This window comes from Mobula hypostoma, chromosome 14 (genome assembly GCF_963921235.1).
Source record: "Mobula hypostoma chromosome 14, sMobHyp1.1, whole genome shotgun sequence".
Taxonomy (NCBI): domain Eukaryota; kingdom Metazoa; phylum Chordata; class Chondrichthyes; order Myliobatiformes; family Myliobatidae; genus Mobula; species Mobula hypostoma.
Genome location: NC_086110.1, coordinates 16,145,783 through 16,172,708, shown reverse-complemented (window position 1 = coordinate 16,172,708; position 26,926 = coordinate 16,145,783). Strand labels below are relative to the sequence as shown.

General features: G+C 40.1%; 1 protein-coding gene across 4 annotated transcripts in view; it reads right to left on the bottom strand.

Annotated features, from left to right (window-relative positions):
• The window catches only part of mbtps1 (membrane-bound transcription factor peptidase, site 1), a 123,453-nt gene that overhangs the window by 7,431 nt on the left and 89,096 nt on the right, over nt 1–26,926 (bottom strand). For all 4 annotated transcript variants that reach the window (XM_063066728.1, XM_063066724.1, XM_063066725.1 and 1 more), the window contains exons 13-21: nt 25,920–26,108; nt 19,777–19,949; nt 18,570–18,685; nt 15,564–15,720; nt 14,118–14,242; nt 12,889–12,966; nt 11,144–11,284; nt 5,466–5,597; nt 4,124–4,250 (exon numbers count right to left, since the gene is read on the bottom strand). In XM_063066728.1, the coding sequence (XP_062922798.1) occupies nt 4,124–4,250; nt 5,466–5,597; nt 11,144–11,284; nt 12,889–12,966; nt 14,118–14,242; nt 15,564–15,720; nt 18,570–18,685; nt 19,777–19,949; nt 25,920–26,108 (1,238 nt within the window). The remainder of the gene's footprint in view (nt 1–4,123; nt 4,251–5,465; nt 5,598–11,143; nt 11,285–12,888; nt 12,967–14,117; nt 14,243–15,563; nt 15,721–18,569; nt 18,686–19,776; nt 19,950–25,919; nt 26,109–26,926) is intronic.

The following is a 26,926-nucleotide window of genomic DNA, read 5'->3' as shown; positions in this document are numbered from 1 at the left end:
ATCACTGAAATCTTTTTCCTTGTTTCCTGCAGTAACCTAGGGTATATCCCATTTAGCACAAGGAATTATCTATCCTGATGTTTTTCAAAAGTTCCAGTTCATTATCTTTTTGAAGATCGATAGGTTCCAACATATCAGTCTATTTTACACTGTCCTCACATTCATCAATGTCCCTCTCATTGGTGAATAGTGAAGCAGAATATCCATTATGGACCTCCCCAACCTCTTAACTCTGGACACGTTTCCTTTTCTATCCAAGATTAGTCCTTCCCTCGTGAAAGTCACCCTTCTGTTTTTCATGTCTTGGGGTTTTCTTTAATCCTACTCGCAAATCCTTCTCATGTCCTCTTCTAGCTCTCCAAAGTCTATTTCGAGCTCCTTCCTGGCTATCTGTAACTCTCTACAGCCCTGTCTGATCCTGGCATCAAAAACCTTAAGTATCTTTCTTTCTTTCTTCCTCTTGACTAGATGTTCCACTTCTCTTGTCAACCATGGTTCTTTTGGACCCTAGCATCCTTTCCCTGCCTCAATAAGACAAACCTATCCAGAACACTATGCTCCCTAAATCACCTGCACATTTCTGTTGTGTATTTCCCCAAATACACTCGTTCCTAATTTACGCTCCCAAGTTCCCGCTTAAAAGTTCACCCTCCCCCAATTGCTTTCCCATACCATCTGCTCCTGTCTCTCTCCAAGATTATGGTAGAGGTCAGAGTTGTAGGAACTGCCTCTGGTGAAGTACTGAACCCTCTATCACACTGCCCTCCTTTTCTTTTCCCCTTCCCTTCTGAGCCACAGAACCAGACTCCTAATTGTTGTGGCTTTCTCCTGTGGGTTAACCTCTGCAACCTCAGTTGATTACATCACCTCTTTATTCTCCTGAACGAGTCGAAGGTCATCCATCTCCATTTCCCTAATGTGGTCTGTAAGGAATTGCACCCAGATGCACTTCTTACAACAATTACGGAGACTGCAGATATCCCAGATCCCACGCGGAGCACACCACTGACCTAAGATTCATTTTGGCTATTCTAGGTAGTCACTGATAAAGGAAAAAATAACTTGACAAAAACCTCAACCTATGCTCCACCTTTTCTCACTCTTGATCCTGAGTTCCCCACTCTATGGCTGGTCCACTAAAACATAACTTCCTTCAATTGGCCCTTGCTAAGTGCCTAATAACCCAAACAGTCGCAATCTCCATTCAAAATCTGACAGGCCCTCCTCACTTTTTAAAATCTTTCTACGATGGGTAACTGATAAGTTCATGGCCGAAGGTAGAAGGAGTCATAGAACATAGAATAGTACAGCACATTATAGGCCCTTTTGCCCACAATGTTGTGCCGACCCTCAAACCCTGCCTCCCATATAAGCCCCCACCTTAAATTCCTCCATTTACCTGTCCAGTAGTCTCTTAAACTTCACTAGTATATCTGCCTCCACCACTGATTCAGGCAGTGCATTCCACACACCAACCACTCTCTGAGTAAAAAACCCTCCTCTAATATCCCCCTTGAACTTCCCACCCCTTACCTTAAAGCCATGTCCTCTTGTATTAAGCAGTGGTGCCCTGGGGAAGAGGCGCTGGCTATCCACTCTATCTATTCCTCTTATTATCTTGTACACTTCTATCATGTCTCCTCTCATCCTCCTTCTCTCCAAAGAGTAAAGCCTTAGCTCCCTTAATCTCTGATCATAATCCATACTCTTAAAACCAGGCAGCATCCTGGTAAATCTCCTCTGAACCCTTTCCAATGCTTCCACATCCTTCCTATGGTGAGGCGACCAGAACTGGACACAGTACTCCAAGTGTGGCCTAACCAGAGTTTTATAAAGCTGCATCATTACATCGCGACTCTTAAACTCTATCCCACGACTTATAAAAGCTAATACCCCATAAGCTTTCTTAACTACCCTATCCACCTGTGAGGCAACTGGCAGGGACCTGTGGACATGTACCCCCAGATCCCTCTGCTCCTCCACACTACCAAGTATCCTGCCATTTACTTCGTACACTGCCTTGAAGTTTGTCCTTCCAAAGTGTACCACCTCACGCTTCTCCGGGTTGAACTCCATCTGCCACTTCTCAGCCCACTTCTGCATCCTATCAATGTCTCTCTGCAATCTTTGACAATCCTCTACACTATCTACAACACCACCAGCCTTTGTGTCGTCTGTAAACTTGCCAACCCACCCTTCTACCCCAACATCCAGGTCATTAATAAAAATCACGAAAAGTAGAGGTCCCAGAACAGATCCTTGCGGGACACCGCTAGTCACAATCCTCCAATCTGAATGTATTCCCTCCACCACGACCCTCTGCCTTCTATAGGCAAGACAATTCTGAATCCACCTGGCCAAACTTCTCTGGATCCCATGCCTTCTGACTTTCTGAATAAGCCTACCGTGTGGAACCTTGTCAAATGCCTTACTAAAATCCATATAGATCACATCCACTGCACTACCCTCATCTATATGCCTGGTCACCTCCTCAAGGAACTCTATCAGGCTTGTTAGACATGAACTGCCCTTCACAAAGCCATGCTGACTGTCCCTGATCAGACCATGATTCTCTAAATGCCCATAGATCCTATCTCTAAGAATCTTTTCCAACAGCTTTCCCACCACAGACGTAAGGCTCACTGGTCTATAATTACCCGGATTATCCTTACTAACTTTTTTGAACAAGGGGACAACATTTGCCTCCCTCCAATCCTCCGGTACCATTCCTGTGGACAACGAGGACATAAAGATCCTAGCCAGTGGCTCAGCAATCTCACCCCTCGCCTCGTGGAGCAGCCTGGGGAATATTCCGTCAGGCCCCGGGGACTTATCCATCCTAATGTATTTTAACAACTGCAACAACTTCTCTCCCTTAATATCAACATGCTCCAGAACATCAACTTCACTCATATTGTCCTCACCATCAAGTTCCCTCTTTTTAATTTTAAGAGTCAATTTTAGAAAATCTAGCACATTAATTTTTCCTACATTTATACACTTAGTCCAGCGGTCATGGAGCATACGGATCCCTTCTTTGTAGAAGTCGGTGTCTTGGACCTCCAGAAGTGGTCCACAGTGGAGGTGATTGATAAGTTTGAGGCCTAAGGTAGAAAGAGATGAGTTATTGACTTCAAACTTTCTGCATTTTCACTCTAAGAATTGAACTGCACGTGCATGTAACAAGAACTGTGTAACTCATCTAAGGCCACGAACTTATCAATCACCCTTGCTGTAGACCACCTGGAGGTCCAAGACGCTCTTGTTACATGCACGTACAGTTCAACTCTTTGAGTGATAATGCAGAAAGTTTGAAGTTAATAACTCATCTCCTTCTACCTTAGGCCATGAATTTACCAATCACCCCTGCTGTGGCCCACTTCTACAAAGAAGGGATCCGTATACTCCACGACAGCTAGTCCAAGTGTGTAAATGTAGCAGGGGACTATGTTGAAAAATAAATGTTCTAAAATTGACTCCTCCTACCTTAGGCCACAAACTTATCAATCACCCCTCCCTTGTTAAACTCCATTTCTTTTGACACAAATAAGCTTTACTCTAATATCTCCAGATGCTATCAGATTCCTAAATTTTATTATTTGCATTCTTCATTAAATTTTATACTCATACTTGAGCACCACACAATGCTGACTTCCATGATTCAATCAACATCCAAGATCTAGAAGCAGTAGGAAAAATGCTCACTTACCAACTCTTCCCCTACTTTAAAGTTCCCTTACACTATTGATTTTTTTTCTTCTATGTAGAAAATCATAAATAAAATAAAGTTCCCTTAAAGAATAGCAAAGACTGTATACAAGAATGTAAACTTAAAAAACGAGTGGCATATTGGGCAGATAAGGTCAGTGAAGAATGGAAAATAAAAATGACTCTGAATAACATCTCCAACAGTTTTATTCCTCCTGCTTGTCTACATTCTCCTTCTCCGTAATCAAGTCTTTGCCTTCTAAGTACCATGGAAATGAAAATTATGTTTATCCAAGTATGTACTTCATGTGGAACTTTTTTTTTAACTACACTCGTGTTTCATCATGTCACTTTATGATAAGTGCACATCAAGTTGTGTCAACTTGTCTTTGTTCTTCTGGTGAGACACACTTACCTGGGTGCCGTTTCATTCAGAGGTTGAGGTTTGGCCCAGGATAAATGAGGACATGCTGGCAGAGGACGTGGCTTCGGATCTGCAAGATGTGGTTCAAGAACCTTGGAGAATCGATACAAATGATTGCCTAAAAATTTAAATAAAATTAAAATCATAATACAGTTCTGCAAGACAAAAACTTTAGTATAGATGATTTGGGGAATACAATTAATTTTTTAAAAATTCAACTAAGTAGCAACATATCAATGCGTATACAAGTACTTTTTCTTGTGAAAAAATTGAGATTTTCTTCCATGAATTGACATCAAACTTACACCAGCAGATGGAGATGGAACATAACAGCATTTTTGTCAAATTTACTAGTGTTTAATTTAAGAGGCAAGCAATGGTGCAATATCTGTTAGTCTTCAGAGGATTATCACTAATAACTTAAAAAATTTAATTAAAATACAATAAAATTTAACAAGTTTGTCACGGTTGAAGTACCTCAAATATCTAAAGTTACATACTCAAAGTAGATTCAAGTTTAGAAATGATTTAATTAATAAGTAATGGAATATTGTAGTCCTTATCCAAAATCTCATTGAATTAACAAATGAATATTAGATTAATATCAATAACGTAGAAATTAATACATAGGCAGGCCTTACAGCAATGTGTGCAACTCATAGAATGGGAATGGCACTTCAAACCTCTAAGTCTGTGCCAACCCATATTATTTTCGCCACATGCACATCATCATCACTTCCTGGTACAGTAGCATGGTATAGTGCTAGTGTAACACTCTTCAGCTCTGAGATCAGGGTTCAATTCCTGTGACTGTCTGTAAGGAGTTTGTATGTTCTCCTCCATGACTGTGTAAGCTTTCTCTGGGTCTTCCGGTTCCCTCTCTCATTCCAAAGGCATACAGGCTAGGGCTAGTAAGTTGTGGGCGTCTTATGTTGGCGCTGGAAGCAATGCGACACTTACAGGCTGCCCCTGGCACACCCTTGGACATAAACAACGTATTTTACTGTACAAATGTTTGATGTGCATGTGACCGAAGTTTGTTTATCTTTCTATCACTCACCTACATACCATAGCCAAATAATCTACTAACATGCACCTTGTTGGACTATGTGAGGAAATGAGAATGCCCAAAGAGAACCTCTACAGTCACAGGGAGAATACACAAGCTCCAGACAGACAGCAGCAAAGGTCAGGACCAAACCCAAGGTTCTGCCACTACAAGGTAATTGCTCCATTTGTTGTAGCACTGTACCGCTGTCAAATGGTTCTGCTTGGAACAATGAACAAGCTTTGAAAGAGCATCACATTTGTTCTACTTTACGAATAGCTTTACCTTCCATCCGCTCAGGCAGTGGATGATCAATCCCAGAGAGAGGCTGCAGTCTATTTTCAGAGTGGCTTAAGCTTGGGGGCATAACTCCATATGAAGTGTATTGCAGAAGAGCATCAAGCAACCAGAAGCAGTCTGCAAATACAGGACAAACTTCCAGATAAACTTTCAACAAAATAATCCAAGATATTTCACTGTGACAAAAGAAGTATAAAGCTCATTAAACCTCTTCAACAATTGCTACTGATTGAAAAATTCCCTTTTTATAAAACAGGAAGTTACTCCAAGAAATACTTATACTATGCTAAAACGAACTACTAGGAGTGGGACAGACAAGAAATCATCTGTACTTTTTATCTACCTGCAGCTTAACACATCTTCAGGGAATAGAAACATAGAAAATAGGTGCAGGAGTAGGCCATTCGGCCCTTCGAGCCTGCACCGCCATTCAGTATGATTATGGCTGATCATCCAACTCAGAACCCTGTACCAGCCTTCCCTCCATACCCCCGATCCCTTTAGCCACAAGGGCCATATCTAACTCCCTCTTAAATATAGCCAATGAATTGGCCTCTACTGTTTCCTGTGGCAGAGAATTCCACAGATTCACCACTCTCTGTGTGAAAAAGTTTTTCCTAATCTTGGTCCTAAAAGGCTTCCCCTTTATCCTCAAACTGTGACCCCTCGTTCTGGACTTACCCAACATCAGGAACAATCTTCCTGCATCTAGCCTGTCCAATCCCTTTAGGATTTTATACGTTTCAATAAGATCCCCTCTCAATCTTCTAAATTCCAACGAGTATAAGCCTAGTTCATCCAGTCTTTCATCATATGGAAGTCCTGCCATCCCAGGAATCAATCTGGTGAACCTTCTTTGTACTCCCTCTATGGCAAGGATGTCTTTCCTCAGATTACGGGACCAAAACTGCACACAATACTCCAGGTGTGGTCTCACCAAGGCCTTGTACAACTGCAGTAGTACCTCCCTGCTCCTGTACTCGAATCCTCTTGCTATAAATGCCAGCATACCATTCGCCTTTTTCACCGCCTGCTGTACCTGCATGCCCACTTTCAATGACTGGTGTATAATGACACCCAGGTCTCGTTGCACCTCCCCTTTTCCTAATCGGCCACCATTCAGATAATAATCTGTTTTCCTGTTTTTGCCACCAAAGTGGATAACTTCACATTTATCCACATTAAATTGCATCTGCCATGAACTTGCCCACTCATCTAACCTATCCAAGTCACCCTGCATCCTCTTAGCATCCTCCTCACAGCTAACACTGCCACCCAGCTTCGTGTCATCCGCAAACTTGGGAGATGCTGCATTTAATTCCCTCATCCAGGTCATTAATATATATTGTAAACAACTGGGGTCCCAGCACTGAGCCTTGCGGTACCCCACTAGTCACCGCCTGCCATTCTGAAAAGGTCCCATTTATTCCCACTCTTTGCTTCCTGTCTGCCAAGCAATTCTCTATCCACATCAATACCTTACCCCCAATACCATGTGCTTTAAGTTTGCACACTAATCTCCTGTGTGGGACCTTGTCAAAAGCCTTTCGAAAATCCAAATATACCACATCCACTGGTTCTCCCCTATCCACTCTACTAGTTACATCCTCAAAAAATTCTATGAGATTCGTCAGACATGATTTTCCTTTCACAAATCCATGCTGACTTTGTCCGATGATTTCACCGCTTTCCAAATGTGCTGTTATCACATCTTTGATAACTGACTCTAGCAGTTTCCCCACCACCGATGTTAGGCTAACCGGTCTATAATTCCCTGGTTTCTCTCTCTCCCTCCTTTTTTAAAATCCACTGGAACAAACATTTGGGACAACATCTGTGATACAATTGCAAGAAATTTAAGATAATAAGAGGAATAGATAGAGTGGATAGCCAGCGCCTCTTGCCCAGGGCACCACTGCTCAATACAAGAGGACATGGCTTTAAGGTAAGGGGTGGGAAGTTCAAGGGGGATATTAGAGGAAGCTTTTTTACTCAGAGAGTGGTTGGTGCGTGGAATGCACTGCCTGAGTCAGTGGTGGAGGCAGATACACTAGTGAAGTTTAAGAGACTACTAGACAGCTATATGGAGGAATCTAAGGTGGGGGCTTATATGGGAGGCAGGGTTTGTGGGCCGAAGGGCCTGTACTATATTCTATGTTCTATGTTCTATTAACCCAGAACAATACAGCATCCACAGATGCTGCTTGCCCTGCTGTATGCATCCTGCATTTTCTACTTATATTTCAGATAGTCAGTATCTGTAGCTGTTTGATTTTTCAGTTACAATACAAGATGACCACAAGGGCCACAAGCAACATCAAGAATTTTACATTTAAATTAATACAGCACCCTGCTATACTCTGAAAAGGGATGAAAACAGATTTAACAACATGGTTTGTCTTATCAAATCTTCTGTATGTTATTTGAGATACAGGTGTCCCCCCGCTTTTCCAACGTTCGCTTTACGAAACCTCACTGTTACGAAAGACCTACATTAGTTCCCTGTTTTCACTAACAGAAGGTGTTTTCACTGTTACAAAAAAAGACAGCTCGTGAAAAAAACAGCGCGCGATAACAGGCAGCGCACACCCCGAGCAGGCGCTCTTCCCGGGATTCGGAACTGCATTCTTGCCGGCGTTGCTTAAACACGTGCCTGTGAGCATTTGTTAGCAAGATGAGTTCTAAGGTATCGGAAAAGCCTAAGAGAGCTCGTAAGGGTGTTACACTTAGTGTAAAACTAGACATAATTAAGTGTTTTGATTGTGGTGAACGAAGTAAGGACGAAGTGAGTTTGGCTTCTGGAAGGTGACGAAGATGACGTTGAAGAGGTTTTGGCATCCCATGACCAAGAACTGATAGATGAAGAGCTGATGCAGTTGGAAGAGGAAAGGATAACAATCAAAACCAAATGAGTAATGATAAAGCACGACTTTAATTTTGAAAGGGTACGTTGGAGGGCATATTTGCAAGATGGTTTGAGTCCTTACAAAGAACTGTATGATAGAAAAATGCGTGAGGCTCAGCAGTCAAGCATACTGTCGTTCTTCAAGACTTCCACATCAGCCACAGCAGACGACAAACCTCGACCTTCAACATCGAGGCAGGCAGACATAGAAGATGATCTGCTTGCCCTGATGGAAACAGACGACACCCCAGTGTCCCACCACTCCAACCCCCAGGCCGCGGACAGATATCGATTCGCGGAGAATACAGGGAGAATAGCCGGGAGGCACGCAGCGTATCTTTAAGAAAAAAGCCGAAATAAACAAGCTAATTAATTAGGTGCCGCCCAACACGTAATTGTTAGTCCAGATCAGAGGAGACGCAATCGGCAATCGCCTCTGATTTGGGCCGACAATTACGTGCCGGGCGGCACCGAATTAATTAGCTTGTTTATTTCGGCTTTTTTCTTAAAGATGTGCTGTATGCCTCCCGGCTACCGCTGTACCCCTGCATGCTTCGCGGATCGGTATCGGTTCACTGCCTGGAGGGTGGGGGCCACTGCAGCAGCCAAACTCCGACGACCCAGCCAAACACACCATCATCAGTGTGCTCTGCGCTGTCCTGATTCCTATAAGTGATACTACACTGTACATACATTATTTCTACTTTATATAGGCTGTGTATTTTTACGTGTTATTTGGTATGATTTGGCAGCTTCATAGCTTAAAGGTTACTGGAGAGCGCTTGCGCCGTGTTTCTGCCGAGAGCGCTTGCGTGAGATTTTCTGCCAACGGGGCTTGCGCCGTGTTTTTGCCAATGGCGCTTGAGTGAGATTTTTGCTACGGAGAACAGTTCAGGCAATGATTGTGGGAAAAGTATTTCTACTTTATATAGGCTGTGTATTTATCAAACCATTCCTGCTTTTACTATATGCTACTGTTACTTTAGGTTTTATGTGTTATTTGGCATGATTTTGTAGGTTATTTTTTGGGTCTGCAAACGCTCACAAATTTTTCCCATATAAATAAATGGTAATTGCTTCTTTGCTTTACGACATTCCGGCTTACGAACCGTTTCATAGGAACGGTCTACCTTCAGATGGCGGGGGAAACCTATACTTCACATCAAGGAAAGAAACATATTAAATAATTCCATTTAAGTCAGTCTTCAATGATCATTACTGTTAACTATATGGAATATTTATTAATTGATGCACTGTCACATGGTGAACATGGAATAAAGACCATTGTGGCTGCCCATAATGTAGTGTTTCACTGCAAAGTTTGTGATCTGCAACCTCATAGATGATGGTACTCTGCAAATTGATTAGAATGATAAACAACAGAAATGACAGCAGTACTCAGTATTCGTACACCATTCCACAACAATGCTATTGAAAGAACTGAAGGCAGCAAGCTTCATGAATGGTCTAATTTTACTCTTCCAGATACATATGGGAAAATAACTAACATTTTATGAAATCAAATTGGAACCAATGAAAAGATAGACATCTGATTTTCAAAAAGATACCATGTTTTTTCCAACTCAGGAGATGTCTAATTAAATAACTGGGCTTGTCTGATGAACTGTGATTCATTAACGAAGATAATGGCAAAGTTCTTTTTGGCTGGATCTTGTGTCTTAAGGCAATTTTCAAACCACTGTTATTTTAATATTCAAAATCATGCCTTACATAAAAGATTTAAGATGTAAATGGAAGTCTAAATTTTCCAAAATCAAATTTACAGTACACTCCTAAAATTTAAACAACCACAGGCATGGAACAATAATGATAGAGGCAGACTACAGGCGGGATTACAGTTGAGAAATTCAAAATAAATCAATTCTTTAACAATAGATACTGCAAATTATTATGAAACAGTAATTAATTGAACATTCAAATTACAAGCTATAGCAGTACCTTAATTATTATGAATCATTATCTGAACAATCAATCATTATCTTACCACTTTAGGGTTAAAAGAAATGTACAGATACTCTTTATATAACATTTTAATCAGGTTTCATATTATTTCATCATTTTTGATTAATAATCACAGGACTGAAGCAATCACTAACAAGTGATAGCTGAACTACAACTAGGATTTTACTTTTCTTTAACCTATTACCATTCACTCAGTAATAAACCGGCAAGTTTAGGTCTCCAGATGACTGTGACTAGACATACATCAGCATATAATAACTATTTGCAGACACTGAGCACATTAGGATGCTGTGGAGTCAACAAACCAGCATTCTGGTCAGCAGTATTAAAGGCATCCATTAGTCTTGCGAGACCATGGATCTGCGCAGGCCTGGGCAAGGTTGTATGGAAGACCAGCAGTTGCCCATGCTGTAAGTCTCCCCTCTCCACGACACCGATGTTGTCCAAGGGAAGGGCATTAGGACCCATACAGCTTGGCACCAGTGTCACCACAGAGCAATGTGTGATTAAGTGCCTTGCTCAAGGACACAACACGCTGCCTTGGCTGGGGCTCGAACTCACGACCTTCAGATCGCTAGTCGAATGCCTCACCACTTGGCCACGTGCCCAGTATACTGTGACTAATTATGATGCCTGATTCCATTCTTGAGACATAATTTCAAGAGCCATCACAATTTGTGACAGTGGAACACTGAAAGTGCATCTGAAAATTACAGATTTACACAAAGCTTCTAATGACACCTCCACAAAAGTAAAATACAAACCAGCTTTTTACCTTTCTGCCTGTGACTATCATCAAGGCAATTAGAATCTCCATACAAGACAATCCGCCCCCCACCATCTGATGGAGTCTGGTACAATCCAAGGATGGGGACATTTTTAACCACAACCGTTTCTTGTTTTAAGACTTCGAGTCCTGCAAAACAATATCAAAATTGAGATTTGCTGACTTCAAAGTGCCATATATTTTAAATTTGAAAAAAAATCTAATAATAATAGCTTGATGTTGCACCTTGTAAAGAAATAAAGTGAAACAAATAGTTTCCGAAGGAAATTACTCAATTTAGATTGTCATGGTAATTTTCTCCTTAACTGCAAGTTACTAATTTCTGCAGATATAGAACTAGATGTAAATAAATAATAAATGCTAGAAATACAAATTTATCTTTAGTTGAGATCTTGCTTATTACACAAAGAATAAGTATTAATCATTAGTTTAAACATGTCCTCTACATACTTGCCTCAGTCTACTTGGATTAAAAAAAACTGCAGTTCAAACAAAAGGTCCTTGTATGTACATTCTGCTTCACAAATTGAGTGATTAGTAATGGACATTTGATAATAGGTCTCCGACAATATAAATAAACAATACCAGTCAGGCCATCCATGCAAAACAAATGGTTACAAGATAGAAAAATGGCAGATGGGCATTCAGCCATAAATAACTGCTCCGTATTCAATATGATAACTGATTCCCTGTCATAACAATATTCTTTTTCTCTCCCCTAGCCTTCGATGCCTTGTATAGAGAATTTTTAATTTACAGTCTGTGAATTGGTTTCTGTGGTGCAAAATTCACCATTTTCCTTCGCAAGACTGCGACCCCTTATTCTAGACTGAGTAAGCCAGGGTGGACAACCCTCTAGCATCAAGCCTGTTGTGCAACGTCAGAGTTTCAAATATTTCAAAACTCTACTGTAAACAGGTCTAGTCAACTTAGTCTCACAGATGATTTACTGTGATAATTGCTTCTTTGGTTCTGACTTGTTTTTTACATTTCTTGCAGAGTTAAAGCTGAACAAATTATTGGTGCCCTTGGGATATCTGCCTGTCAAGTTAATCAGATTTATCGTTAAGTTAAATGCCAGAGGAGCTGGAATTGGACTTACACAAAATCTTTGAGGATTTACAGTGCCACTCAGATATTTCACAGAAATTACAGTTCATGATAACCAAATTTGTCATTTATATCAATCAAGCTGCTCTGCACCAGTTCCAGAGCATTTTTTTAAAAATTGTTCTGCCACGGCAAGCAAGCCTTTTCAATCTCTTTCCTAGTTCATTCAAACCCAAAAACAACAATCCTCTCGTAATCTCCATCTGCAGTTCAAAATCGATTGAGATATTCTTTTGCCCAGTCCTGAACTCTCGTCATTTCTTCAGATCTGACTGGTTTCTCAGAGTGGACTTCTTTCGCCGCAGGATAAGTCAAGTTTGTCATTTACACAAGTACAGATACAACAAAGAAAATTGCTTGCAGCAGCATCACAGAAACATCGTTAGAGTCATGTCCTTCTCTTTCTATTGCAGAAAACATAATCACAACCCAAGACCAATCCAAGAACAGGTTAATATTTAACCAGCCAAACAGGCAAGTAAGGTGCAGTGCTGGTGAAAAATGTTAGCTTTCTTTAGGAAGATATTATCAGAGAAATACTACGCTTTGAAACTTACCCTACCACTGACTTTGAACTGTGCACAGAAAAGCTTAAAATACGATTGATAAACTAAAGATCTTACCTTGATCCTTTAGAGTTTGAGCAAGAACAAGTCCATCCTCTGGAAATTTAGCAATACTACTTCCTGAAGCATAATACACTGATAGGAAAAAATGATTAATTTTTATTATTGAATACTGTAAAGGTATGATGAAAATCCACAAAATTGCCTAAAACACAAATCTGATTTTGCATTAGTATAACAGAAATACTGTGCAATAATTTGAGCACTAGCGCAAATGAAGCTGCTCAGATGAAGCCATAGATTCTGTGGTGAAAGTGGGTACCCAAGAATCTTACCTTACCATTTCACAGGCACTAATTGACATAGACATGTAGTTCTGCAGTGAGTTTAAAACATTCATCTCAAGGTCATTATTTTTTGACTGATAAGCTATACTACTGGATTGATTATTTGAAAGACAGTAGACAACTCCTAATGTTTTCTGCTCCTTAGACAATTAGATAAATCATTTACAATTTTTAGCCTTGAAATTATGCTTATTTAATATCATACTACAACCCATTTTCCTTTCCTAGTCTATATATCCTTCCGAAATGTGGAGCCATTCCCCTTTGGTGCTCTGGTTTCCTCCCACATTCCAAAACTGCATGTCTCTGGAATGTGGGAGGAAACCAGAGCACCCAGAGGTAACCCACGTGGTCACGGGAAAATGTTCAAACTCCTTACAGACAGAAGCAGAAAAAGAATCCCAGTTACTCATACCATAAAGTGTAACACTAACAGCTATGGTATCATGGTGGCCCCTAAGAATGCAGGGAACAGTTTCCAGCACCTTATACTTTCCTCTCTTATTAAATTTCTTCTTTAGCACTTTAGCTCTTCCATCGATCATCCCCACCTGCAGTTTCGTGCACTGTGGTCATTGCAACACAGTAAACAGTTTTTTTAAAAAAACATCTTTTGTGAAGAAATCTCGTCTTTGCAGCCTGTTCTCTATTCAAATGCAGGCTTGCAGTTCCTGGCCCGGACCTAACTCTGTTGGACCGAAAAGCAGATTCCACATTGTTAAAGGTTGGTGATTTCTAGCACACTCTTACTTTACTGAACTTCATCCACTGTCTTTGAGGGAAAATCTCAACAGTTCTATGCTAAACTGCCTGCTAAACCCAGGTAGGTGAATTTATACATAAACTTATGAAACAGTTTTCCTGAAAATGTACATTCAAATTAAAGCACCTCTATAAATGTACATAATCGATCTATAGCCACCCCAAATCAACACTTACTGTCATGATTTGCCATACTGAAATCCCCTTCATACAAGCCATCACCAAAAGCCATGCCCCACACTGACAACAAATCATTAAGTGCTGGGATATTTGCTCCTCCAGTATCTGGCATCCACCACTGTCTAAAGGAAAAAAAGACAAGCATGCAATAAGTAATACCTTAGTTCAAGAGGGAAAACTACTTATGTAACACATGGATTAGTCTATCAAATAAAATCTTAAGACACAAAATATTTTGCAGATGCTTGAAATCTTGGACAACACACAAAATACCAGAGAAACTCAGCAAGTCAGGCAGTATCTATGGAGGGGAATAAATAGTTGAAGCTTCCCCAAAACCCTTCACTAAGATTGGAAAGGGAGGAGAAGATAGAATAAGAAGGTTGAGGGGTGGAATGGTAGGAGTACAAATTCCAGTAATTGCTCCCATTTTCCTCCTTCTCTTTTTCTATTTCCATTCTGCTTAGTTTCTCACCTATTCTCTTCCCTTCACCTTCCCATCAGCTCACTCTAGTTCCCCTCTTCCTTCCCATTCTTTCAACGGACTACTTTCCTCTTCTTTAGCCTTTGATCTTTTCCACCCATCAACTACCCCGCCCCCCAGCTCCCCCTCTCCCACTCATGTGGTCTCACCTATCACCTGCTCTCAGCTAAGAAAGGATGTGCTGGCATTGGAGAGAATTCAGAAGAGGTCCATGAGAATAATCCTGGGAATGAAAGGCTTAATGAAAGAGGAGTGGTTGATGGCTCTCAGCCTGTTTGAGGGGTGGGAGCCGGGGGGGGGTCTCATGGAAACTTATCAAATATTGAAAGGCCTAGATTGAGCAGATGTGGAGAGGATGCTTCCTATAGAACCAGAGGGCACAGCCTCAGAATAGAATGGTGTCCCTTTATAACAAAGATAAGAAGGAATTTCTTTAGCCAGACTGTGCGGCATCTGTGGAACTCATTGACATAGAAAAGTTGTGGAAGTCAAGTCATTAAGTACATTTAACACAGAGGCTGGTAGGTTTTTGGTTAGTTAGGGTGTCAAAAGTTACAGGGAGAAGGCAAGAGAATAGAGTTGAGGGGGATAATAAATCAGCCATGATGGAATGGCAGAGAAGCAAAATTAAGCCAAATGACTTAATTTTGCTCCCATGTCTTATGGTATTATCGTCACACATCTTCATTCAGATAAATTTTTGGGAATCTCATCCAAGGTAACAGAAAAGATCTTTCAATACATCTTGTAATGGGAATACTCACTAAGCAACAACTTGAACAAAACAGTTTTTAAGTAATTTAAAAATACAACAAAGAAGTTGGAGCAGTAGGCATTAGTTTATCAAAATATATTAAGTCACATATATTTAGTTAAAATAGTCTGTCATTGAAAGAACCTCACACCTCTAAAAGTAGCAAGTTTAAATAAATGACAGTATCTTTACATTATCTTTTTACCTTGTATTTTCATCATAGAATTTCACTTTTCTCATTACAGATGTGTTGTACCAATCACTAAAGACTATGACAGAAAGGCCATTATCAACATCCCGCCTCAGTTTAGTAATTTCCTCAGGAAAGTATTCCTCTTCACTGTCTACCATTAGCAGTGTACCTGCAAGAGAAACAGCAAAACATTAAATCACAGATTACATCATATTTGAACAAAGAGTTCTAAAACACAATTAATCACACTGCTGTCCTTAATTACTGTGAGTACTACACTTGGGAGTAGACCAAACACAAAACTAGGCAAGTGTCAACAAGGAGCCTTAAAAAGAGTGCAATAATGGGTATTGGGAACACAATAACGTAGAACAAAATAGCAAAAGCATCAAAGCTAAATCAAGGCAATATTATTTTGAACTGGCCCCAACTTTTCAGCTCAATGTCTCCATCTATATAACCCACAGATACCCTCATTCTATTATAATCTATTTGCTTTAAAGTCTGAAGAAAGGAAACAAACTGATATGAAAAAGCATTATCAGTTGAGATAAGAAAAGAGAAATAGACAAGTAGATAGAAAGGAAAGGGTCACGTCTGCAGATAGAAATATAATGAGAAAGAACAAATGTTCAATCTTAAGTGAAAATTCAATGACATATTTTATTGAGAATGTTTTTCTCCATATTGTCTAGCTACCAAAGTTATATCAGATGTGACAACATTTACAAAGCATAGTAAAAGGTAAATAATTCTTATTAATCTACATAGGCATGCACAGTGTCTATAAAAAGCATCCTTCCACCCCCACGGATGTTTTCATATTTTATTGTTTTACGACGTTGAATCACAGTGGATTTAATTTGGGTTTTTTGACACTGATCAACAGAAAAAACTTTCATGTCAAAGTGAAAACAAATTTCTACAAGTTGGTCTAAAGTTATTACAATTATTAAACAGAAAATAACTGATTGCGTAAGTATTCATCCCCTTCAAGTCAGTATTTAGTAGATACAACTTTGGCAGCAATTACAGCCTTCAGTCTGTGTGGATAAGCCTCTATCAGCTTTGCACATCTGGACACTGCAATTTTTCCTCATTCCTCTTTACAAAACTGCTCAAGCTCTGTCAGATTGCATGGGGATCGTGAATGAACAGCTATTTCAGCTCCAGCCACAAATACTCAATTGGATTGAGGTCTGGACTCTGACTTGGCCACTCCAGGATATTAACATTGTTGTTTTTAAGCCATTCCTGCATAGCTTTGATTTTACGCTTGGGGTCATTGTCTTGCTGGAAAACAAATTTTCACCTAAGTCACAGTTCCGCAAACAGACTGTGTTAAATTTGCCTCCCAAGATTTCCCTATATTTTGCTGCATTCATTTTACCCTCTACCTTCACAAGCCTTTCAGGACCTGCTGCAGTGAAGCATCCACACAGCAAGATGCAGCCACCATCATACTTCACAGTAGGGATAGTGTGTTTTTGATGATGTACAGTGTTCGGCTTACGCCAAACATAACATTTAATTTGATGGTCATTTTTAGTTTCATCAGACTATAGGACTTTCTTCCAGCTGACTTCAGAGTCTCCCACATGCCTTCTGGCAAACTCTAGCTGAGATTTCCTGTGAATCGTTTTAAAACAGTGGCTTTCTCTTTGCCTCTCTCCCATAAAGCTGCAACTGGTGACGCACCCAGGCAACAGCCGTTGTACGCTCAGTCGCTCCCATTTCAGCCACTGAAGCTTGTAACTACTCCAGAGTTGTCATGGGTCTCCTGGTGGCCTCCCTCACTAGTCCCCTTCTTGCACAGTCAGTTTTTGTGAACAGTTGCTTTAGGTAGATTCACAGCTGTGGCATAATCTTTCCGTTTCTTGATGATCGATTTAACTGTACTCCAAGGGATTTTCAGTGACTTGGAAATTTTCTTGCATCCATCTGCTAACTTGTGCTTTTCAATAACCTTTTCATGGAGTTGCTTGGAGTATTTTTTTGGTGTAGTATTTGCCAGGATATTGACTCACCAGCAGTTGCACCTTCCAGATACAAGTGTATTTTTATTACAATCAATTGAAACACCTTGACTGCACACAGATCTCCAAAAACAGATCCCCATTTAACTAATTATGTGGTTTCTAAGACCAAATGGCTGCACCAGTGATGAGTTGGTGTTTCATGCAATCAATTTTGTGTTTTATATTTGTAATTAACTTAAATCACTTTGTAGAGATTTGTTTTCACTTTGACACTAAAATGTCAAAAAAAGCCAAATTAAGTCCACTGTGATTCAATGGTGTAAAACAATAAAACATGAAAACTTCCAGGAGTGGGAGAGAATACTTTTTATAGGCACTGTATACTTCATCTTTGTCCAACCTACTTGGCTGACACTGACACAAAAACAAAACACTGAGTGGCTGGAGAAAGAGGAAAAGGAAATGGGCTTTCCCATTTTGCTGTATATAAGAAACAACCTCCAGATTCCCACAAAATAACACTTTACTAATTCATGGCAACCTCCAGGTTATTTTTAAACTGAATAACATTGACAGCTGTTGAAAAAACCATAAATACGCTACATCCTTCAAAATTCTTTAACAAACCATAACTTCATCTGTATAAAGCCCCTTCTCGCTTCTTTCCCGGCTATCAATGAAGGAAATGAACAGCTAAGTTTAACAGTACACAGTCTTTTTACAGCTCCTTTATCCAATCACGCCAGATATGCTTGCAATACCAACTGTTTTTTTAAGCTTCTAACTACATATCTAAAGAACTTAGGTTGGCACTTTAACTATTCTTGTGACCAAAATTTAAAAAACTGGTAGATCAAGAAATTGACTATTCCCACGTAAATATTCCACAGTGAAAGTCCCAACCAAAACAAAACTTTAATTTAAAATTTGGGTCCTCATGATCTGAAGATTTAATACCAATGTAAAAATCAAATGTTTTTTGAGCACAAGCCTTCTACGTATTCCCAATTAACTGTCTGCTTACATAGGTGAAACATACCATACTGACTGGCATCAAAGCAGGTAATGGGAGCTCCGAGCACCTCCACAAAGTATCCCATGCTGCGCAAATGTTGGTACATATCTCTAAAGTTGGTATGTATATGGTCACCGTTCCTGACGAAAGGAATTTAAAATGTACATTAGCAGTCTCCCTCATTCGTGAAATAAATCTTTAGGGTAAATTTTAATTCACAGAGCAGAGCATGATGATGACTGTGTGGGGTTACAATGTACAGCAGCAAACAAATGGATTCTAAATTTAAAAGCTAGCTTGATGTCTTCTGAGAAGACTTTTGACAATACAGTTTTTATTTATTCATTTTCAGGATGTGGCATCACTGACAGGTGCATTTATTGCCATTCCTGCTGCCCAAAATATGGTGAGCTACCTTCACAATTATTGCAGTCCTTTTAGCACTTTTGAGTTGGAAGTCCCAGGATTTAAGAACAAACACAAGAATGGAACAGCGCTTCATTTCCAAGCCATTATGGTGTTTAACTTGGAGAGGAATCTGTAAGCAGTGGTCTTTTCATGGGAAATATCCAAGTAACTGCATGTTATAGTGTATCGTACTGCACAATACAAAATGGAGGAGGGAATGAATGAAACGAGTGAAGAGAATGGGCTGTCTTGTCCAAAAATATCACTGAGCTTCTTGCATCCGTGAAGTAATCCATGAAGGTCACAATCTGAGACTCAGCAGGTGTCACAAGAGAATTCATTAACAAGATATTCAGTTCCTGCAACACACATCAAAGTGCTGGCGAAGGGTCTCGGCCCAAAACGTCGACTGTACCTCTTCCTAGAGATGTTGCCTGGCCTGCTGCGTTCACCAGCAACTTTAATGTGTGTTGCTTGAATTTCCAGCATCTGCAGAATTCCTCGTGTTTGCATATTCAGTCCCTGAATTTTTTTTTTTGCATTCAAGAATCAGGCTTGAATTTAAGATGACCTGTTCATGTCATTGAGATATTTTCATCTACTTCAGTCTAATAGGGAAAAATCCATTTCTCATTGAGTGTTCACTCCAGAAGTAACATAATTTCCAACAATAGTACTTAAAAATTTTGCTAACCTGGTATATATTTGTACTAACCATTTCTACATAGGCAACTTAGTTCTTTTCAGCTTCTCACTGTGGCATATTGGGAGAAGGGTTTAAAAAAAAGCAAAGTTCAACAGGTGCACAAGTGCAGAAACTTACCAATCTAGTGGGTCATTTTTCATGCGGAGATTATCCCTTGGAAAGTAACCGGGTGGGTAACGCAGATTATGGTACTGATCCCACAAGACACGCTTACTGCGAGGTGGTGTTGGAATGATTTTCACCTTAACTGGCAGCTTCACAGTTGAAGTCACTTCATTGCCATTATTAGACTATTGAGAAAAGTGAAGAAATTATAGGACTGATGAGCACCAGAGGGACTCAATGCAGATTGTCAACACGCTGGATGCTTTTTGTTCAAGATTATCTATGAACCAAGTACAAATACAAAATGCAATTTAGCTCCAATTACCCTGCAACCAAAATATTTGGATTTCATATATGACAAAGGAGTAAAATCACTTATAAACCACTTGTCAGTAATCACCTCGAGTGCAGGCACGATAGCCATTTTAATTATCCACAAGGCACTAGCTTCAAACAAAGCCAGACATGGTGGTGCCCCAGAGGCTTCAACCATTCATTAAAATTCCATATTGTTGGAATTCCTAGTAAACAAAGCCGCCTGGATTACTAATAATGGCTTTGGCATGATCCAAAAAAAAAAGTTTTTCTGAAGTTTGTAAATTTCTTCGGTGTGATTTTATCATCTTCCAATTTGTGGCTTTTTGGCTGATAAGAATGGAATCGTTCCTAATACTTGGTGCATCGGACAGGACTAGAAAAAGAATGCACTTACATATCTCGTCCTACAAAGTTCTTTTCTAATAAAGTTTAGCATTTTGGAAAACTAATTATCCTGTTTGAAGTTTCTTCCGAAAGATATCACAGGTAACAATATACCCCTTCTAAACTCTATGTTCAAAACAAAAGAGCAAATAGGTCAATTTCTAAGTAACTGAAGCTATAGTACATTTAGAAAACATGAACTCAGATTCATATTTATCATATGTACATCAAACCATACAGTGAAATGTGTCATTTGTATTAACAACCAACACCCTAAAGATGTGCTGGGGCAGCTCCGCCAAGTGTCACCACACATTCTGGCGCTGACCTGATGGGGTGTGGGCACCAGCCCTCATCCTTGCTGGTCTGTCAGCTCAACATCTGACTTCATACGTCCTTTGTCATATGTGCACATCACTTGGATTCAAATGTGGAACAGAGGCCTGGACTCAGGCTTGACCTCTAATTTCCTCACATCCCCAGCCGCAGCTTGGCACCATCTTGACCAGAAGTCAAAGGATATGTTGATAGTGCTTCCTTCTTCTAAGACCCTGTATCGCTGTCCACAAACTTGTATTTTATGCATAAATCAGGCAAAGCAGAAATGGCATTATGTGCTCATGTTAAAGTGCTTGCACAATTTCCTGAAGGAGTCAAACCCAAATGGAAACAGGTCTAGACAATTTCTGTCAGACTTTCATTTGCCAGCGAGAAAACATTAATATGCAGTGATAATTTTAATTACTTAACAATAAAAATTAGAGCAAAAGATGATGACTACTACTATGGAAGCATTTCATTGATTTCTTGCAATAAAATGAGAACACTGAAAATTATGAACTGCATATGAATGAAAATGACCCCAGCCACAGTATCACATGAAGTAGGCCCCTAGAATTTTTATACACAAAAAACAAATTGGCGCCTCAGCCCTCTGTAAAGATCAGGCATTATGTAAACTGCCAACACCACATCAGACCTCTTGATCGATTGTTTGACTTTGTCGTTGATTACGAGGACTCAGGATCCATTGCAGCCATGGGTATGATCACAGAAAAAGAAAAATTTAAAACAAGTAACCATCTAGCCTGTCCCAATGGGGAAAAACAACCCTCCAGCCTAATTCCATTTATCAGCACTGAACCCACATTTTCAGTTCACAGCTCTTCCAGTACATATCCAATTACTGTTTAAAACAGATACAAGATGGTGCTGGTGAACCATGGTGATGCTCTGCGTGCTACGTACACTACTTCTAAATGTACCTCTTTTGAATTACTTCCCTATCACAGTCTTCCCCAACTAGAAGCCCTGCATGAACCATGAGATCCGTAATCTGTTGAAGGCCAGATCAGAGGCATTTAAATCTGGTAACCAAGAAAGTTACAAGAGGTCCAGGTATGATCTCCAGAAAGTCATCTCAAGGGCAAAGTTGCTCACAGTTGTGGCAGGGATTAAATACTATCACCTCTTATCAAGTTAAATCAAGTAACATAGCTGACAACAGGACTTCGCTCCCAGATGAGGACAATGCCTTCTATACTCGCTTTGTCAAAACATGGAGGAACAATCACGAATTCCCACAGCACTCGATAATCCTATGATATCAGTCTCTGAGGCTGAAATACGAGCAGCCTTCAGGAGCATGAGCCCATGGAAAGGATCTAGCCTAGACAGGGTACTTGGTCAGGTACTTCAGACCCATGCTGACCAACTGGCTTGAACGTTCACTGAGATCTTTAACATCTCACTTTGGCAGTCTGAGATACCAACCTGCTTCAAGCAGACTTCACTTATTCTAGTGCCCATTGACTATCATCCAGTAACACTTACATCCACAGTGATGAAGTGTTTTGAGAGGTTGGTAATGAAACACATCAACTCCTGCCTGAGGCGCGACTTGGATCTGCTCCAATTTTTCTACTGGAGCAAAAGGTCCGCAGCAGATGCTATCTCACTGGTTCTTCACTCAACCCAGAAACATCTCGACAGCAAAGATGCATACATCAGGATGCTCTTTATCAACTACAGCTCAGCATTCAGTACCATGATCCTCTGAAAAATAATCAATAAACATCAAGACCTTGGTCTCAATACCTCTTTGTGCAATTGCATCCTCGATTTCCTCACTTGTCGGCTCCAGTCAGTTTGGATTAGCAACACCTCCGGAATCTCCATCAGCTCAGTTGCACCAAAAAGCTATGTGCTTCACCCCCTGCTCTGCTCACTATACACTCATGACTGTGACTAAGCACAGTTCCAAAGCCATATTCAAGTTTGCTGATGACAGCACTGTCGTAGGCTGAATCAAAGGTGGTGACACATCAGTAAATTAGAGGGAGATTGAAAATCTGCTGAGTGGTGCCACAGTAACAACCTCTTACTCAATGTCAGCAAGACCAAGGAGCTGATTATTGACTTCAGGAGGAGGAAACCAGAGGTCCATGAGTGAGTCCTCATTGGAGAGTCAGAGGTGGAGAGGTCAGCAACTTTAAATTTCTCTGTGTTATTATTTCAGAGGATCTGTCCTTGGCCCAGCACGCAAGTCCAATGACAAAGAAAGCACATCAGCGCCTCTACTTTGTTAGGAGCTTGTAGAGATTCAGTATGATATCTAAAACCTTGACAAGCTTCTATAGAGATGTGTAGTAGAGAATACATTGACTGCCTGCATCACAATGTCCTTGAACAGGACTTCCTACATAAAGTAGTGGATATGGCCCAGTCCATCATGGGTAAAGCCATCCCGACCATTAAACACATCTACATGAAGTGCTGCTGCAGGGAAGCAGCCTCCATCATCAGAGACCCCCCACCACCATCCAGGTCATATTCTCTTCTTGTTGCTGCCATCAGGAAGGTGGTACAGGAGCCTCAGGACTCACACTATCAGGTTCAGGAACACTTATTATCCCTCAATCATTAGGCTCTTGGACCAAAAGGGATAACTTTACTGAACTTCACTTGCCCCATCATTGAAAGGCTCCCACAACCAATGGACTCCTTTCAAGGACTCTTCATCTCATGTTCTTGATATTTATTGCTTATCTATATATTATTATTTTTTTTTGATATTTTATTTTCAGTTTGTCATCTTTTGCACACTGGTTGAACGCCCAAATTAGTGTAGTCTTACACTGATTTTGTTACGGTTATTATTCTACACTGGATGTATTGAGTATGCCCGCAAGAAAATGAATTTCGGGGTTGTCTATCGTGAAATACATGTACTTTTCAAAATAAATTCATTATCACTTTGAAATGTAATAGGTGTTTCCTCTATCAACCTGTAGGTGATAAGTTCCAGACACCAATCACTCTCAGGATAACCAAAAGTTTCTCAACTACTTTCTAATCCTTGGTTATCAGTTTACATTTATGCATTCTGATTACTGACCCTGTTACTACAGGAAATGGGTCTCCTTTCTATTTATTTTTATGCTTAGTTTTATAGACTTCAATAAGCTTCTTATAGGCCACTTCAGTTCCAACGAAAATTCTAACTTAACTATTTTTTCCTTTGTAGTTACAATTTTATAATTCCAGCAATTTTTGTACATTTCTGTAACCTCTCCATACAAACACTTCTTTCATGTAATGCAGCAACCAGAACTTCACGACATATTCAAGTTGTGGTCCAACTACAATTACGTACATTTCTAGTGTTAGCTTCCTGTTCTTATAAGTTCTGCGTCAGTTAATGAAGGATAGCATCCTTGTACCTTTTAAGCCTACTTTATTGACCCATCTATAACCCACTTTATTCACACATACCACTAGCTACATCAGTCAACCAACATAAATCCCATGGTCTTCACAACACTCACACTTAGACTACGTCCACACTACGCTGGATAATATTGAAAACGCCGGTTTCGAATAAAAATGACAGGCATCCACACTATGCGTTTTTCAAAATATCTCCATCCACATTAGACAGATATTTGGGTGAATTTCCTCCTACTGGGCATGCACAGGACACACAGGAAACAACCGAAGAGGAAATGGTATACTTGGTGCGCATTTGTCCAGTTACAGAGTAGAAAAACTTTAAAGGAATTGCTCTTGGCTCTCGCGCAGGAGGACTTCAAACTAAAAAAAAACAAATACTGGAGTGTATGGAGGCAACCGACAGGAGTTTACGGACAGTATGATCCGGCTGACGACGAACATTGAAAAACTGACTAACTCTGTTGCATTAATAAAGCACCTTGTTAAATGTATAAAACATGTCTGCATCAGTGTTATTTTGTATTTCCATACAATATTACATTAGGCTGTTACACATCTATTGTCAGAGAAGTACTTGCATAAATAGGTAAACCACCTTCATACAAGCAAGGACAGAAAACCGAGCAAACTGAGTATACTTATTTATTCAGTAAGCTATGGGTCAAAGTATTTGGTGAGTACATTTCTAAGTCTTCTGGCTTCAGACTCGTTGCCGTCTGTTCTGAAATTGTTAGGTTATGCAGGGGGTTGCGTTCAAGAAAACAACGAAATGCCGCGCTGTGGCCATCTGTTCCGGCACATCATGACAGCGTTTTCAAATAGTCAAAAAAGCTCACTTTACAATTTAACTCTCATGCCATTCACACTGACTGCGCGTTATAACAGCCGTTCAGCAGTGCTTGCGCAGTACCAAGCTGAAGTAGAAAAAGCATTGTTGTTGTGGTGTTGTCAGGACAGCGTTTTTAAACCTCTCCGTTTAGCCCGTACACAGGACAGATATTAGGCGTTTTCAGATTTATTCACTCTGGAGATCATTTCTGAAAATCTCCGTTTTCAGGGGATGAAAACGCCGCTTTAGTGTGGACGGAGGGTCAAAACGAAGAGAAAAAGCTTTGTTTTCAAAATTATCCGGCGTAGTGTGGACGTAGCCTCATTGTATGTCATTTTGATGTACTTGGCAAACACCCAATTCCCAGAAACTCACAAATAGTTAACACCTCCCAGCTCTGCACCTCCTACCTGTTTTGTATCAGCAGATGTTAGAACAGTATAACCTCTTAAAACTGACTCACTTTCCATAAGTAAGATCTCAAATAAAAGCGCAACATCTTCAAAATGTGGAGATCAGATTTTTCAGGCTCTTTTTTTAAAAAAAGGGACTAAACCATATTAAAGCAGGAAAATCATAACTTTTGTTCTTTGCAACTTCAGATTTGGTGCTAACATTGGTCATAGCACAGAGATGCCTGAAGTACTACACATAAAGTCTGGTATCTAAGCAGCACAGGAGATAGCTATTGACATTAGTCTTAAGATATTCCCTTCATATTGCAGAACTTACTCAAGAATAGTTTTTACTGTGTCTATACACCTAACGCTTATTGCTGATTCAGACTGTACCAGTCAGTTTTGACAGTTAAAATACATGACATTAGATACCTAAAATTCAACGCTACTATTTTATAGCAGACAACCACCAAAAAAAATACAGATGCACTTACATCATTTTCAGCTGGTGAGGCAACTGTTACCATCACATGACCCTGAGCAATGCCTTCCCATGACGCAGCTTTCTTTGCGACAGATATAGATATAGCTAAGAATCCTGACCAAGGCCAGAGGACTTGAGAATAGGAAAAAGCGACTTCGATATGGTCTCCATTCTGGGGCAGATATGGCTGCCATATGGGCTAGAAAAGAAAAGTACATTTAAAACTCTTTATATGATGCAGCAAATCAAATTGGATAAATATTGGCTGCTACAATTGTGGGAAGCATGGCAGAAAGGCAAGTCCCATTATCCACTCAGTACTTCTCGCTGAATAAAGCTGTGAATAGCCTCGTCTTTGACGCTCGTTAATTGAGCCCCAATTGCTCCTTTTACTTGTAATTGCACAGAACCATTTAAGACTAGATGTAACAGGAATACACAGCTTTGATCTCATTTGTTGATTGCTGGGTCGCTCAACAGTCCATTAGATGCTTCTTGGCACACACAGCCTTCTATCACAATTTTGCCAAGTCAATAGTTAATTTTTTTTTAAGGTGTGCTTGGTACTGCTCCCACGTCCTTTCTTGCTTCACATTGAATCAGGTCTTGATGGTAACAATGAATACTCGTATCAGTGTCAGTGAAACAAAGCCTTTTATTTGGTATTTTACTTTGCAAGACAATCAGCCCTTTGAAGGAATTTAGGCACACGAATTATATATTGCTCAAATAAACTGGATTCCAGTAATATCCATATTATTGCCAAGTACTAGACTCCCAATTCATTATGCACACCATTTAAAGAAATCTAATCAAATCTAACGAAAGTACTTCAGTAAGAGAAAATAAAAAAAAATTGCATATGGAAAATGATGCCTCATACGCCAAGGTGCTGCTTATTGACTTCATGTTGGTGTTTAATACAATCATCCCTTAGAAGCTGCTCCGTTGCAGTATCTCCAACTCCATCACGGTGATCAGCGGTACCCCTGAGGGCTGTGTGCTCAATCCACCACT